This window comes from Nipponia nippon, unplaced genomic scaffold (assembly GCF_047370975.1).
Source record: "Nipponia nippon isolate SJK-2023a ecotype South Korea unplaced genomic scaffold, ASM4737097v1 scaffold_1, whole genome shotgun sequence".
Classification (NCBI taxonomy): Eukaryota; Metazoa; Chordata; class Aves; order Pelecaniformes; family Threskiornithidae; genus Nipponia; species Nipponia nippon.
Window position 1 is genome coordinate 77,947,095 of NW_028262290.1, and position 14,707 is coordinate 77,961,801.

A 14,707-nucleotide genomic window follows, 5' to 3' on the forward strand; every position below is an offset into this window, starting at 1 on the left:
AAAGAGAATTACACATACAAATTAGAAGACAGCGTCACAACTTCCTGGCTTGTAAAATGATATCAATTCCCCTTCCACAAAGGGACTTTTAACCAAATTTATTTTAGCACTGAAAATATGGAGCAGTTTGCTGACGTCTGGAATAATGAGTAATTCAAACTCTTATTTTTTTGTTGATTCTCAGTTGTTTTGAGAAATCTTAGGTTGTTGGGGTTTTGTGGCATTTTCTTTTTTTTAATTGCGTCATTTCTTGCAAAATTGCAATTTGTTTTTCTACTTATGTTTCTGAAAAACATTTGAGATTCTCCTTGATTTAGACAAACGGTCTGAGGATACTGGAGCTTCCTGTTTTTTCTCTTCATCTGTACTGTGTTCTTATTGTGGCCTTCATGAGTATTTAAGGATTTAAATACCTTTTACCTTTCAGAGTATTAAATATAATGTTGTAGTCATTAAAGAAATTAGTTTTTACTCTTAATTCCTGAGAAAGTAAGTCTGCAGTAGCCCATATTCTGTCTGTCCTTTAACCTGTCATGTTCTCTACCCAAATAACTTTAATTCGTGAACTTTTACCATCAGCTCTGAAACAGAAATAGAAATCCAAAAGATTGCTGCATTCCTTTATGAAAGACAGGAGCTTTCATGATAGACACCCCAACTTAGTGATCTCACTAAGACAAATGTAGGAAAAGGCCAGTTGTTACACTGTGTAACAGCATCTGGTGAGCCAGGCACCACTTGATCACTAGGTTTAGTGCTATAGCTATAAAAATCTTTGGCCTGTTTGAGGAGTTGGAAGTATAAGTAAGGAGATAAATGCACAAAAGGATACAAATCCATAGGAATCCAGACTTCTTTAATTTTGCTACTCCCCAAACTGCTTGGTTTTGAAACAGTGGTTGCCTTATAGGAAAACCATCTTCTGTTTTCAATTCTGTCATCCTTCTAGTTAGCTATCACGTAGCTACAGATATTGCTGACACTGAACTGTATTAAAATGTTGGAACTCCTGACTTTGGACCTCCATAGGTCTGGGAATGTGAAAGAAAACAAGTCAGAATAATGACTGGCCAGAGCTCCGTGACCAAGAGCGTTGCATGGAATAGCTGGAGAACTTTCTGAACACATGTACTAAAATAATGGTATTTGGCATAGTACATGGTGACCATGTGAATGACTAATTTACATAGTGGCTAAGCATTTCCTTTTTAAATGCTGCTTTTCACTTTCTTTTAACTGTACCCAGTGTTGTTCTTTCTAGCTGAATTTTGTCCCAGTCTAAAACTGTACAGGTTCCAAAGAAGTACAGACTTGTTCCCTAGCTTGGCTAGTCACACCACAAACCATCAAATGAAAGATCAAATAGGGAGAGAGACTATTCATCTTTGCAGAGCTAAAGAATTTGCACCTTGGCATTGACACAAGAATTCTTTTTTCTCCCATTAATTTCCATGCAGATGTTATAAATTATAGCCTTTCTTGCCCACCCCTCAGCTTCCATTTCCTCAGCTTCCTTATCCAGAAGAAAAGTGGAATCTAACTATTAAAATAGTTATTAATTGCTTGTGTTGGGGGGGGTGGTAAAAATTCTGTTCATGCAAGAATTGCAGGAAGGATCTATACAATATCTAAGAGGAAAGAAATGCGACAAAATAACTCAGAAACTGGAGGCTTTTCATATAAGGAAACTCTGTAGAGAACTCTGATTTTTATATTCAGTATTTGAACAACAGTTACTAAGATATTTAACAAATGATTTATACTTCAGTTCAGAATCAGCAGCCTAGATTATAATCCTTTTATTTTTATATAGCATAATACTTCCTTGTACACATATACCTTTGTAGGCAGCTTTCATCAGTTGAACTAGGAAGATGCACCATTACTGTGTAATCTATATAATACAGTACGTTTTTTTGAGCAACTCAGTGAACTTTAGCACTCTCTTGAGAAATTAGTCATAGCTACTTAACTTTGTCTTCATTTGCTTTTAAATAGTCTATTTTGATAGTTAAGCACTAGACAGCAGATTACTTTTTATTCACTGATACTGAAAAATACATGTGCTTGGATGTAAAAATACAATTTAGAAAATGCCCCATTGCCTGGAAGTGCATACAGTTTTCTGTAGGTCAAAAGAGGTGGAAGAGAGATCAGGCATGACAATGTTGCTTGAGTGATTAAAGGTACAAGCTGGTACTTGCAGTATGTAGAGATACTTCCTGATGGTATCTTGGTGTTCCTTGCATTAATTTTTGACTCATATTTAGATGACCTTATGTAGGCATTGAATTTATTCATTGATTATGCAGGAAATTCACCACAGTGTACACTTAATGGTTATATCTAAAGGGTGCAGATGGCCAAGGAGATGGACTTGCCTCTCCACCGACTGTACAGAGAGATTAGAACTGCTGTGTGAATCAGTGTTTCCATATGGTGAATTGAGTGGGAGCTTACTAGAGTTTATGGTTTGGGGTTTTTTTCGATACAGCATCTGTTTATAAAGGAGATGAACTAGGTTCGTGCAACACTGTCTTTGAGGTCACCCGGGTCTTTTTCTGCTGTTGAGTTACCATCATTAGTTACACCCTTCTCCACAGCTCGGCAGAAGCCGTAACCATGTTGTGTAGTCTATTCAGGTGCCCCTTAGTTCCCTTACAGAGTTTCTTGGCACAGTTGATCAGAGCTCTCGCAGCAAGATTCAGAGTTTCTTACCAGAAGATCCACCATATCTTCTCTTATTATCCAGCATTCATCTGGGGAGGAGGGAGGCAGGGGTGGGGATTAAAGAAAGAGGAAAAGAGAAAATGCTTCAGAGTCCTAGCCTAAAGAAATGACAAGGTAGAAGACTGGTCTGACTCAGGATTTCATTCCAAGTGCTTCAGTCCAGGTAGGATTCACTGCATGGGGTCTTCTCAGAGCAGGTGCCTGAACAGGAGGAACTTTTTGTACAGTTGCATACTGATTAGAGTACTTGCTTAGGAAGTTGGAAGCTCAGTTAATTTTTTTGAACTGAGGAAAACTGAACCTGTTCCTTCTAGGAGAATGCCTATGAGACTTTAGAGCAAACCTGGGATGGAGCTCATCTCCAGCTCGTATGTTGAATCTGTACTGCAGTTCAGAAGAAAATGCAAGACTTCGGAGAAGAGAGATGCTCAACAAGAAGTATATATGCTGTTTATTAAGTTTAGTAATGATGATAGTTGCATTTTCCATTGAACAGTCTATTGACAATATGTAGTTCACTCAATAGCTCTCCAGTGACAAATATAGAAATATTCACTCAAGCCAGACTACATACAGGCAAAAAATCTGTTGGTCTGAGTTGGAAACCAGTTCATCCATTTCTTGGAAATTTTTTTCTAAGTTAATACCCTAGTGACACATTTCTGAATGAACTTCATGCTAGCCAAAAGAATTAATGAAGTTTTGAACACAATTTCTGTCTGCATATTCACTTATACACTTAACATGTTACATCTACACTAAGTATGGCAATGGCTGAGATATCTGAGTTGTCTTTGAACAGCCTAATTCAGGTATTGGAAGCCAGCACAGAGCTTTATGTGGGCTGAATTACCCCATTGAGAATCTGAAAAGCTTGGTTAATTAGCTTCCTTGCCTGTCAGTCACTTGTTTCCATCTATTTTCTCACTTCAGCTAGTTCAGTCATAAAACTGTAATCTGTTTTTCTATGGCTGTGAAGATGATACTCATAATTTACTCCTCCATCTACCTATCACAGTATACATTTTTTAGTTTGATTGATTATTTTCCTGAAGTTTTGCTTTAAATAGTCTATGAAGCTGGACAGTACATTTAGTAAGTTTGTGTGTGGCTTTTCAACAATGATCCATACATAGAGATGATGACAGCACACTGTTGATTTCAGTTCAAGTCAGTGTTCATTTTGTTACTAAACCTTCCCACTGCCTATGTGAGAATTTTCTATGCCCAGCAATCTTTATTTTCAGGCATTTGTTATCATTTCATAATTTCATTTCAAAAACCAGCAGTGACTGCCAGTTGGAACACCCCACCCCTGCACTGTAATCTCTCACACAAGATCTTTGTTTACTAATCCGTGTCTGCTAAGAGTACCGTGATGCTGCTGACGTCAAAGCAGAATCAAGCAGTTGTGATTTACAAAGAAATATAAAAGTATTTTGAGTTCAAATGTTTTTCTGTACACCATCATCTCTTACAGTTTTTAAATTATTGGCTGTTGTGAAATGTTTCATTTAAACTATTTCCTATCCCTCTGCTTCGTAAAAGAGGTTCTTTGGAGAAAGTGAGAAATGTAGATTTTTGTCCTTGCTTTTACATGTACGTATTTTAGAAAATGTTAAGAACTCAGATGTTGCTTTTGGAAACATTATAATGCCATGATGTTAAAGTTTTAGGGAAAGAAAGAACGCAAAGTTTTATCAAATTGAAAACATCAGTCCTTTTTGTGGCAAAGGTGTATAGTTCCTGCTTTGAGCTTTGTGGAACCATGAGAGGTGAGATGTCAGACATATCACAGATGGAGGAACAGGTATTGCCTGTAATGATGTTATAATTTGTGAGGAAAATAAAACCATTTCTTTAAAACACTCATTTTAAAGTGTGCATTTATAAAAGGAGCATTAAAACTTCATGTACTCTTTGTGAATAAAATGTATTCCTCAAGGAGATGGATTTCTGTTAATAGGACAATTTCTCTCTTTTCTCTGAACCACTGTAGCATACTGTCCGACTTTTTTTCTGACATCTCTGGCACTTTCACTACTAGCAGTCCACAAAGGTTTGCCTGGTACATAAGTATACCAAAACCAACCATGAATGATCACTGGGGAAATCTATCATAAACCTCATGATTAGATTACCTGTGGAGAATTCATAGAATTTTAGCCTCCTTTCTTCCTCTTTCCCTTCCAGACTATGAGCACTACAACATCACGCAGTACTTGTAATCCAGGTTATATGATACAGTAGGGCCTTACAGATAGACACCTGCTCTGATCAGACTGCAGCTGTATCTCAACTTCAGTTCCCTTTTAATATTATCTTTTTTTATTGAATTCAGAATTTGTTTCATTACTCTACTGTATTTCTTCTGCTCTGAGTGAGCTAGGATGCATAAATATATCTCCTTTTGCAACAATAAATGGGGGACAGTTGAAAGTGTTAGCATCACCACACAGTATTCTGTCCTTTTTGAAGTTCAAGCACAGAAAAGGCCTGCCTCTCTCCTCTCTTTACTTTCTCTGAAATGTCCCAGACAATTAATAAATAAAACTGGATTCTTTAAGCAAACTTAGTTCTCATGTTCATGTGTTGTTGTGTACACTGAGTATCTGATGCTGTAAACTTGACCCTAAATTTTATAGATTAAATTTTGTGGTTTAGGCAAATGCAGTGTTTTGGTAGCATTGAAAAGTATATTCTAGTAGAGACATGTCAGATCTCACTACTTAAACATTGCTTACTGTCACCAAGGTTACTATTTATAGCCAAGTGACAGACAGTAGTGGGTCAGGCTGAGATAAAATGAAGGTCAGGCTGTTGATGTAGGTGAATCTTTTCACCCCTTAATCATATGGCACTGCAAAAGAAAATGTCCTGCCAAAAGATTGTGGCAATAACATGGCTTCTGATGTTGTTATTAGGAGCCATAGCTATTGTTTTACATCAGTAGATCATGATCCCACCTAATTAATACTCAGCAGTAGATGTATAACATGAGCTGAATTTCTTTTACAGAAAATGTATACCTCTTTGAATAGGCAAACATGTTGTTCATTATCATTCTTATTTAATCCTAAATGGAAATGGTATTATTGCTTGGGATTTTGCCACTAATTGTGAAGGCTTTTGGGAAGGCGAACCTTTGCTAGAAATCAAACACAACCAAAATATGTGACTGCAGCAACCTTTCATTTCAGGTTAGGATTATATACTGTTAATTTATTTATATAAATTCCCTGACACTTTTTTTTTTTTTTACCCCCTAGATATTGGCAAATGTAATCATTTTTATCTGTGGAAACTTGGCAGGAGCATACCACAAACACCTCATGGAACTTGCACTGCAGCAAACGTATCAGGACACGTGCAACTGCATCAAATCCCGTATCAAGTTAGAATTTGAGAAGAGGCAACAGGTAAAGTCACACCACCATCTGGGTTGGTTTTGCTGTTTTCACATTATCCCCCTATTCATCACTATATAATCCAGTTTGCTAATGCAAAAACACTTCCTGAATTACTGAAAGTTGCTTAACGAAATACGCAAAGTCTTTTGAACAGGGTGGTGCGCTATTTCCACCTGAATACAAGGAGGTATTATAATTATTTGTGCTGTCAAATGCATGTTTCCTTTCATTTGTTCTATGAAAATGTTTTACGATAAAGAAAGTTGAAAATGCTATATAGATCGTGTCTGCACACTCTTTTGTCATCCTCATTGAATGAGCTGTGAGATGTACGTGTGCACTTTGGAAATCATCAGTTCTTCACGCCCCAGACCAATACTGCAAAATCACTGCGAGAAGATATTGCTGCACTGTTTTTGAAAAATATTTGAAACTACAATACTGATGAATCATGTGATATAGTTCTAGGGGTCAGGTATGTTAAGAGGAGCTAGGGGAATTGCATAATGAGACTATCTGTCATTTATTGTAGCAGCTGAATAAAAGGCTTCTCTGATTGCTATATATACTTCTTTTTCTCTTTGCAAGTTCTGTTCAGTGCCTATCATCCTGACAGATAGGTGCTTCATTTAAGAGAATTTGAAATACAAATTAGTCCATCAAGTAGTAAAGAAGATAGGTGTATTTTGCTTTGAAGGTCACTAGACTTAAACTTCTATGAACTGTTCAGGGTCAGAGAATAGAGCCTTCACTGACACATTTCTGTTGTCACAAAAAGTGCATATGTCCCATCTGACCTTAATTGTCATATCTGTCTCACAGATACCTGCAGCCATTTTAAATGAAGGTTTTCAAGATCCATCACCAACACTTGTTTTGCAGAAAAAGCAAATGGAGAGTCCATACATGACTTTAACAGGCGATGTGTGTTCAGGGGGCTAGCCTTATTCCACTGGGCACTTGGGTTGCATACAGCTGAAGATGCTGCAAAACATTTAAGGTAGTCTTAAGGAGAATGTTTTGCAGTAAAGGCAGGCTTTGATGGTTAGATGCAAAATCTGCATAAGGTGCTATTGCAGGAGAGGTTGTGCAAGAGCAGTCATTTATAAGTTTCCACCTCTGCTTCCATGAGCTGTGTGCAGTGAATCAGTAGACTTTGTAACTGACAGTACACAACACATGTTTTACTATCTGTTGAGAATATGAGTGAGACTATCTTCAAATTAGTTGCAGTGAGACAGCTTGTGAGTGCAGAGCAACCAATGCCAGGTATCTGGGAGCAGTACCACTCCAGACTGGGCAGTCTCCAATGATGTGGCGCTGATGTGATGGCTTCTAGGCTCATCGTGACTTTGTAGAAGATGGTTAACACTGTTTCCTGTGCTTAGGCCTCAGCTGCCAGAAGGATGTATGCAGACCATAATCAAACAGAATAATTCATAGCAGGCATCAAGGTCTCCCTTATTCAGGAGAGACCTGAGCTCTTAGCTTCCTGAGCACAGCTGGAAGGGCCCCGGTTTCTACTGTTGGTTGCTTTTTCCTACAAGCATAGGAAATGCATTGGTGCATCTGCCAGAATCAGAAGGGTGTACTACTGGGCACTGTCAGTAGGTGAGCTCAAAGGGGTAAGGATGCTGCTTGTAGAAGTCAGTAGTTAGAACAGACACAGTGCTAGCTGGTGGTTTCTGTAAATATGTATTATTTGCTAAACACTACTAATTTCTATGGAAAGACATAAGTAAATAGTTTTGGTTTCCTGGCACTTCTGAAGGTCTTGCAAAAATGGTTGAGAACCTGACAATGGAGAGAAGCAAAAATATCTGGAATTCTGTGGTTTGTGGGAGTTGTGTTTCTAATATGCTGGAGCATAGATGGAAAGCAGCAACAGCCATCTTTCATTGATAAATTGTGTTGTTGTTATAGAATAATGAAGGACATATTGTACATAATTTATTATATATATGTAAGTATGTGTTGTCATATTTGTGTTTTGATAGAAATAAATAAATTAGTTAAGACATCTACACAGCTCCAAGTAGTGTATTGGAGGTCTGGATTAATAACTGATGGATCAATGTCTCATTAAATGGAAGTAAGTCAAGTATTCAAAGAATGTTAATATCTTTTTCACCTATGATGAAGCATTAGCTCATCAGATCTTCTCATATAGATTCCTTTAGCCTTTATCCTCTCAATCCCATAATATCTCCTTTATCTTGTGTTACAGTTTTTCCAACCAAAAAGACAAGGAGGTGCACATCCTTATTATCACACTTATGAATGCTAGATATTTAAATGTGAAAAGGTAAATGAGCATTAATTTGATAAGTTGTTGGGTTTTTTTTTCCTGGGTTTAACATACTTCTTTGCAAACTTTAGTTCAGAAGTGGATGTACTTCAGTCTGTCTTTTAAGACTGCTTGTTTTGCTGAGAAGATACAGAAGATCATCCACATTGTTAGCATTCAGGGAGCAAGTCAATCATATTGCTGGCTATTTTTAGAGGATTGGGATACATTGAAACAGTAGGAGCAGGTGCATTTTAAAAAACATCAAGTTTGATCAAAGCCTTTATTAGCCTGTGAAAGGCTGCAGCATGACCCTTGATTCTACATCTCTTTAACAAGAAAAATTTAATTTAATTCAGTGAGAAGTAACACAAGCTACTTTTATACAAGTGCAGAGCGTAGGATGTGCTTCTAAATGCTTAGGGCTCCAGATCAAATTTGCAAATTTGTCCAGATCATGGACATCATGTCTTTTATAATTGTTTTTGAAAGATGTACAATTTATGGTCCAAATTATTCCATGGATTTCCACTTAATTTGTTTGAAAGTAGTCTCATAAAAATGTAGCCAACTGTTGTTTTTCATTTGGGTTTTTTTTGTGTGTCTTTGAATAGTCTTTTTGAGAATACCATTTTGATTGTATCAATAGATAAGTATATTGAATTAACACTCAACAATTACGCCAAAGAACTCAAGAGAAACACCAAATTCATTGTTTTCAAGTGAGACCAGCATACATTAGTATCTGGTGAAATAGGGGTGTGCATACATATTTGGAGTTACAAGCCAGACATTGTACCCACACCACTGTGGCAGTGTGTGGGCACAGCAAATGCTGGCTGCTCCCAAAGGGATGGGAAGCCATGGGTGATGACACCTCCCAGCAGGGCAGGGACCTCACCAGCCAGGGCCCTGTCCCACAGCACAGGGTAAGCTGGGCAAACCTGGTTGCTGGCAGCCAGGGTTGAGCAAGAGTCCAGAACACCAGGCAAGCTTGTGGTGATGAGGCAGGTCTGAGGCCAAGCTCAGGGTCAGGTCCAGCAATTGCTAGGGAGGTCCGAGGTGAAGCTGGGAAGTCAGTCCAGGAGCCAGGATCAACAGGGTCCACAGCCTGCTCCTACAGCACAGCTCAGGCAGAGGCTGAGCTGAAATGGGGCTCCTGGGCCACGGGCAGAGGCTGAGGGTGGAGGCCCAGGTGAGGCTGGTCAGGGCCAGTAAGGCCAGTCAGTGCCCCCAGGGCCTTTACAATTTCATATGTTTTGTTGCATAGGAGTCATACTTAGGCTTGCCTTGGGTTTGCACTATATAATGTGTGTTTGCCTGCAGGTGTAGATGTGTAGATCTTTATGCGTATTATGAACCACACCTTTATGAACTGTGGTTTCGTAGGGCTGTGTTTGATAACACTGGATACTCTGGATTTTATTTCCATTATTGTACTTTGATGTGAGAGTCACTTTTAAACTCCTGTGGTAAAAGGCACTATTTTCAATGCCCACTTTGGTGTTTCTACAGCTTTCCTATTTTTTCAGTGTATATAAAAGAGAAACATAGAACTATTCTGACCTCTATTAATTTGCAGCCTTATTTCAAGATATATATTTAAAATAGCCTCTCATAACGTTATTTGTCTCACTGATACAACCTGGCTGACAGTTTGTAGGGGTAATGACTCACTAACACTGAGTGCAAGATCTTAATGCTGACAAGCAGTTAGCATAATTGCTCTTCTCCCTCGCTTCTGGTGCTTTGCATCATGAGACATAGGAATATATACTGAGAAATTCTTACAACATTGCAGGGAGGTGTTTGTAAGTTGTTGGTGTTCAGTGGGTTCTCTAAAATGCTGTCTTTGAAAAGGAGGCAGTATAATGATGGTTTTAGAAACAACACTCGGGTAGCAGATGAAAATGAATGAGGTTTCAAATCATTGAGTGGGATTTTAATTTTTTCACCAAAACATGGTGAAGCAATACCATTCATTACAGGAACTGAAATATTTCAAAATTGTTTTTAAATTAATCTAAAACAGAGAAGTCTCATACATTTCTGAGACTTGAGGCTGTTAGTAAAGAACAGAAACATTTGAAATATATTATTTGGAACTAATATATAAAGTGTGGATTCCTGTAAGTTCAATTAATGCATTTTAAAATGGAAGCTACTAATATTTGCATGAACATAGAACAGTTTTTCTAAGGGCTTTCTCATTTTCCTTTTTTTTCCCACATAGTTTCAAGGCTAGTAAGCAGGAAAAGCAGAAACTAGTTTTGTTCTTTTAAATTTTGGAATCTATTTTCTACTCCAGGCATGTTCGTACACATACACATGGGTGAGGTGTCAATCCTTTCTATTAATCTACATGTCATTACCAGAATTAAAGCCTGGTCTGAGGAAGAACTTAAGTGCCAAGTTCCGCATTGTAGACCATGTGGAAGATGGATCGAGTGTGCAAATAGAAACTGGAGAGAGTCCACTGAAGGGCTGCAGGGGTGATTAGGGGACTGGAGCTCATGACAGATGATGGTGAGACTCAGGGAACTCAGGATGTTTAGCCTGCAGAAGAAAAGGCTTGGGGGGAACACCTAACATCCACCTGCTACCTGAAGGAGCTTACGGAGAAGATGTGGTCAGATTTTTCTCAAAGGCACACAGTGAAAGGAAGAGAGGCAATAGGCACGAATTGTGACAGGGCAAATCCTGGCTGGAAGGAGGTAAACAATTCTTCCCCAAGAGAGGGATTAAGCACTGGGAAAGGCTGCCTGGAGAAGTGGTGGAATCTGCGTGCAGGGAGATTTTCAGGACTCAACTGGACAAGCTGTTACACTTCAACTCTTGTTGTGGGCAAAAGGGAACACCTATAAATACAGAGCTCAGAATCTATTGTTAGTCTAATTAAAGTCTTAACAATATAATGAAAATACAGCAAACAGTAGTAGTATTTCGGTTCCAGTAATAATAACAGTCACAGTCCACATTATCTAATTAACACAGAAAAGCATAAATACAGCTAAAACTCTTATGCAGAAAGTCTAGTATATCCCCTTTTTCTCTGGTATTACCCTCAGTCTTCTGTAACCATGTAGCCCCGCAATACAGTACTGCCATTGCCATGTGCTTTGTACTGAGTTTGCAAGGCCTCAGCGTTAAGACTGTCCTGAAGCTTTGGTTTTACTTGCTTTAGCTGTAACACCAATTTTTCTAATGACAAGGTGGCTATAGCTAATTAATTTTACTTTTCTTATGGCATGGTACAACCATAGTTACTATATAGATAATCATAGAATCATAGAATGCTTTGGGATGGAAGGGACCTTTAAAGGTCATCTAGTCCATCTCCCCTGCAACTGGCAGGGACATCTACAACTAGATCAGGTTGCTCAGAGCCCCATCCAGCCTGCCCTTGAATGTTTCCAAGGATGGAGCATCTACCACCTCTCTAGGCAACCCATTCCAGTGTTTCACCACCCACATTGTAAAAAATTTCTTCCTTATATCCATTCTGAACCTACCCTCCTTTAGTTTAAAACCATTACCCCTTGTCCTATCGCTACTGGCCCTGCTAAAAAGTCTGTCAAGATCTTTCTTGTAAGCCTTCTTTAAATACTGAAAAGCTGCAATAAGGTCTCCCTGTAGCCTTCTCTTCTCCAGGCTGAACAACTCCAGTTCTTTCAGCCTTTCCTCATAGCAGAGGTGCTCCATCCCTCTGATCATTTTTGTGGCCCTCCTCTGGACCCACTCCAACAGGTCCATGCCCTTCCTGTGCTGAGGACTCCAGAGCTGGACGCCGCACTCTCTACTAATAGTAAAGAACAACTATTCTATGAAGAATGAGATACTTACAACTGTAACATAACATGGAAAAATACAGACCTGGCATCATAGTGGAAGCCTTAAGAAGTGGAGACACAGAATGCAGTGCAGAGGAATACAGGCATGTGATGATTAGAGATGGGGAACAGGCTTGGCAGTGGTTAGTTAAAGAAATGCAGACCTGGACCTGGACCTGGACCTGGACCTGGACCTGGACCTGGACCTGGACCTGGACAAAAGTGTTTTTTAGGGGCAACAAAGAACAAGTTCTAACACATATAAAACACCATATATATTAAATTTGGATATAGCATGGACTTGCAGACAAACAAAGAAAGAACAAGGTATAAATGTGTGTTATCATATATATAAAAATTACCCCAAGGAGATCCTAGATTGAGGAAGAAGTAACCATCAGCATCAACATAAGCATCATACTCCTCCTCACAAAGGACTCCAGATGCTGATGACTTGCTGAAAATCTTCTCTCACCACCGCTGCCAGGCTGAAGCCACCAACCTTAGGACCCACAGGAACAGTTAAAGCATGAGCCTTTTACCAGAAAAAGGTTAGAAACTAGGAAGTGTATGTATAACAATTTAAACTGTATTATTACTATTGGGACTTTGCTTTTTTAATATAGAAGTATTTATTTCTTTATTTGTTTTTCTTTTCTTTTTCTTTAATAATTAGAGCAGGAAAAATAATGATTCTTGGATTAGACTATTAAGATCTCTGTTATAGTAACAATGAATACAAATTAACAATAAATTCTTGGCTTTATGTGTGTGTGTGTGTGTGTGTGTGTGTGTGTGTGTGTGTGTGTGTGTGTGTGTGTTATCAGGTTTATTTCCTTTTTGTCCATAAACAAGATTTTGAGTGTTACACTTCATACGTCCCTCTGGGTCCTAAGGTGAATGATACCAATGCTACTTGAGCAGAAAGCAAGGGTGTCACAACAAGTTGTCAGTGTCACAAGCTCTTCATCAGGAGGAGGCAAATAATGGTGGTTTGGATCCCCTTCCCCATCAATTTTATTCCACTTGGGGCTATATTAGTAAGTTTTCCTATCACAGCCTGCCTCCTTCTCCCTGCTTCCCAGGCAAAGTCTGTGAGCTGCACGCTGCCCTCCCCCAGCCCTGTGACCCCAGAGGGGCTGTTTGTCCCACAGTGACTACGTAGGGGTGCCAGCCCCCTGCCCCGGGTGCTCTCAGAGTGAAGCCAACTCAGGAAAGCCACAGGCACATGGCCGCCAGACAATTGCTGTCATGACTGAAAATCAGGCCAAGGCAAGCTTAGAGAAGTCTGGAGATCCTGTGTTGAAGACAGAGCTTGTGGTGTTACGGTAAAAAACATATTTTCTGGGCTACAGAGGCCCTGAGTGACTTCATCTAGTTTTGAAGTTAGCCCTGTTTGGAACAAGATATTAGACTATAGATCTCCAGAGGTCCTTTCCAACACGAATCTTTCAGTGAGTCTGTAGTTTTCTTTAATGGCTTTCCTATAGCAGAGTGCTGTGAAATAGAGGAATACTATGATTTTAGATAGAAAGAAATGAAAAGGTAAGTGTCCCCTTGAATCATATCCTATAATGGCAAATTAATGTTTTTTATATCAACAAAAAATCCTATCAGGTACTACTGAAATTCTTCCAAGTTTCTAATGCTGAGTCTTCGCTTATAGAAATGTAACACCAGGAATAACGTAGCCATTTTTTGCTCCAACTTATTGATGAGAATAATAGTAACTTTGCAAGAGGAGTGTATGTTTGTTATCAAAAACTGTTGTGATTTGAAAATTACATAAGTACACGTTGTCACTGCATTACGTTCAGGTTGCCCAGTCACTGAAGAAGTTGAAATGGATTACGTAAGCATGATGATATTACAATAAGAAGAATATTTTCTGATATCTGTTTAAGAGTCTGCAACTGATTTCCCCCAAGGTTCAATATATCAATAAAAATCTAAAACTTTGGTTTCCAGAAACAGCTAAAAAGGTTCCTGGTTCCTACCTGGAGGCTTAGAAGTAGTTCAGTTGATTCTATGTTTTCGAATTGCTTCTTTATTATTTTCATGCTGAAAATAATATTTATTTCACATAAATGACATTTTTAAATAGCAAATTGGTACATATTGGTAGATTTAAAATTAACAGTATTGTATGAAAATCTTCTGGATACAGAAACATTTAGTGTAGATTGTTGACAAAAAGTAGGTGACTTGTTAAGGGTCCAAAATGTGAATTTAAGAACCTGCTTTGGGCACTAATGTTTGATACTCCAGCTGTCTTAGTTTAAGTTTTGAGCTATGTTCTGTTTTAGAAAGCACATTTCACTGATAAATTTCATATGGCTAATAACATAATAATTTTACATCATACATCAGTCATCTACTGGTGAAAATAGACCATACAACATTTATGATACCCCTCTGCTTTTTTCAGTCTCAGTTATCCTTCTCATCAT

General features: G+C 38.5%; 1 protein-coding gene across 1 annotated transcript in view; it reads left to right on the top strand.

Annotated features, from left to right (window-relative positions):
• Positions 1-14,707, top strand: part of ADCY2 (adenylate cyclase 2) — a 228,809-nt gene that overhangs the window by 100,524 nt on the left and 113,578 nt on the right. The window contains exon 4 of the mRNA XM_087760375.1: positions 6,000-6,149. Within this exon, the coding sequence (XP_087616501.1) occupies positions 6,000-6,149 (150 nt within the window). The remainder of the gene's footprint in view (positions 1-5,999; positions 6,150-14,707) is intronic.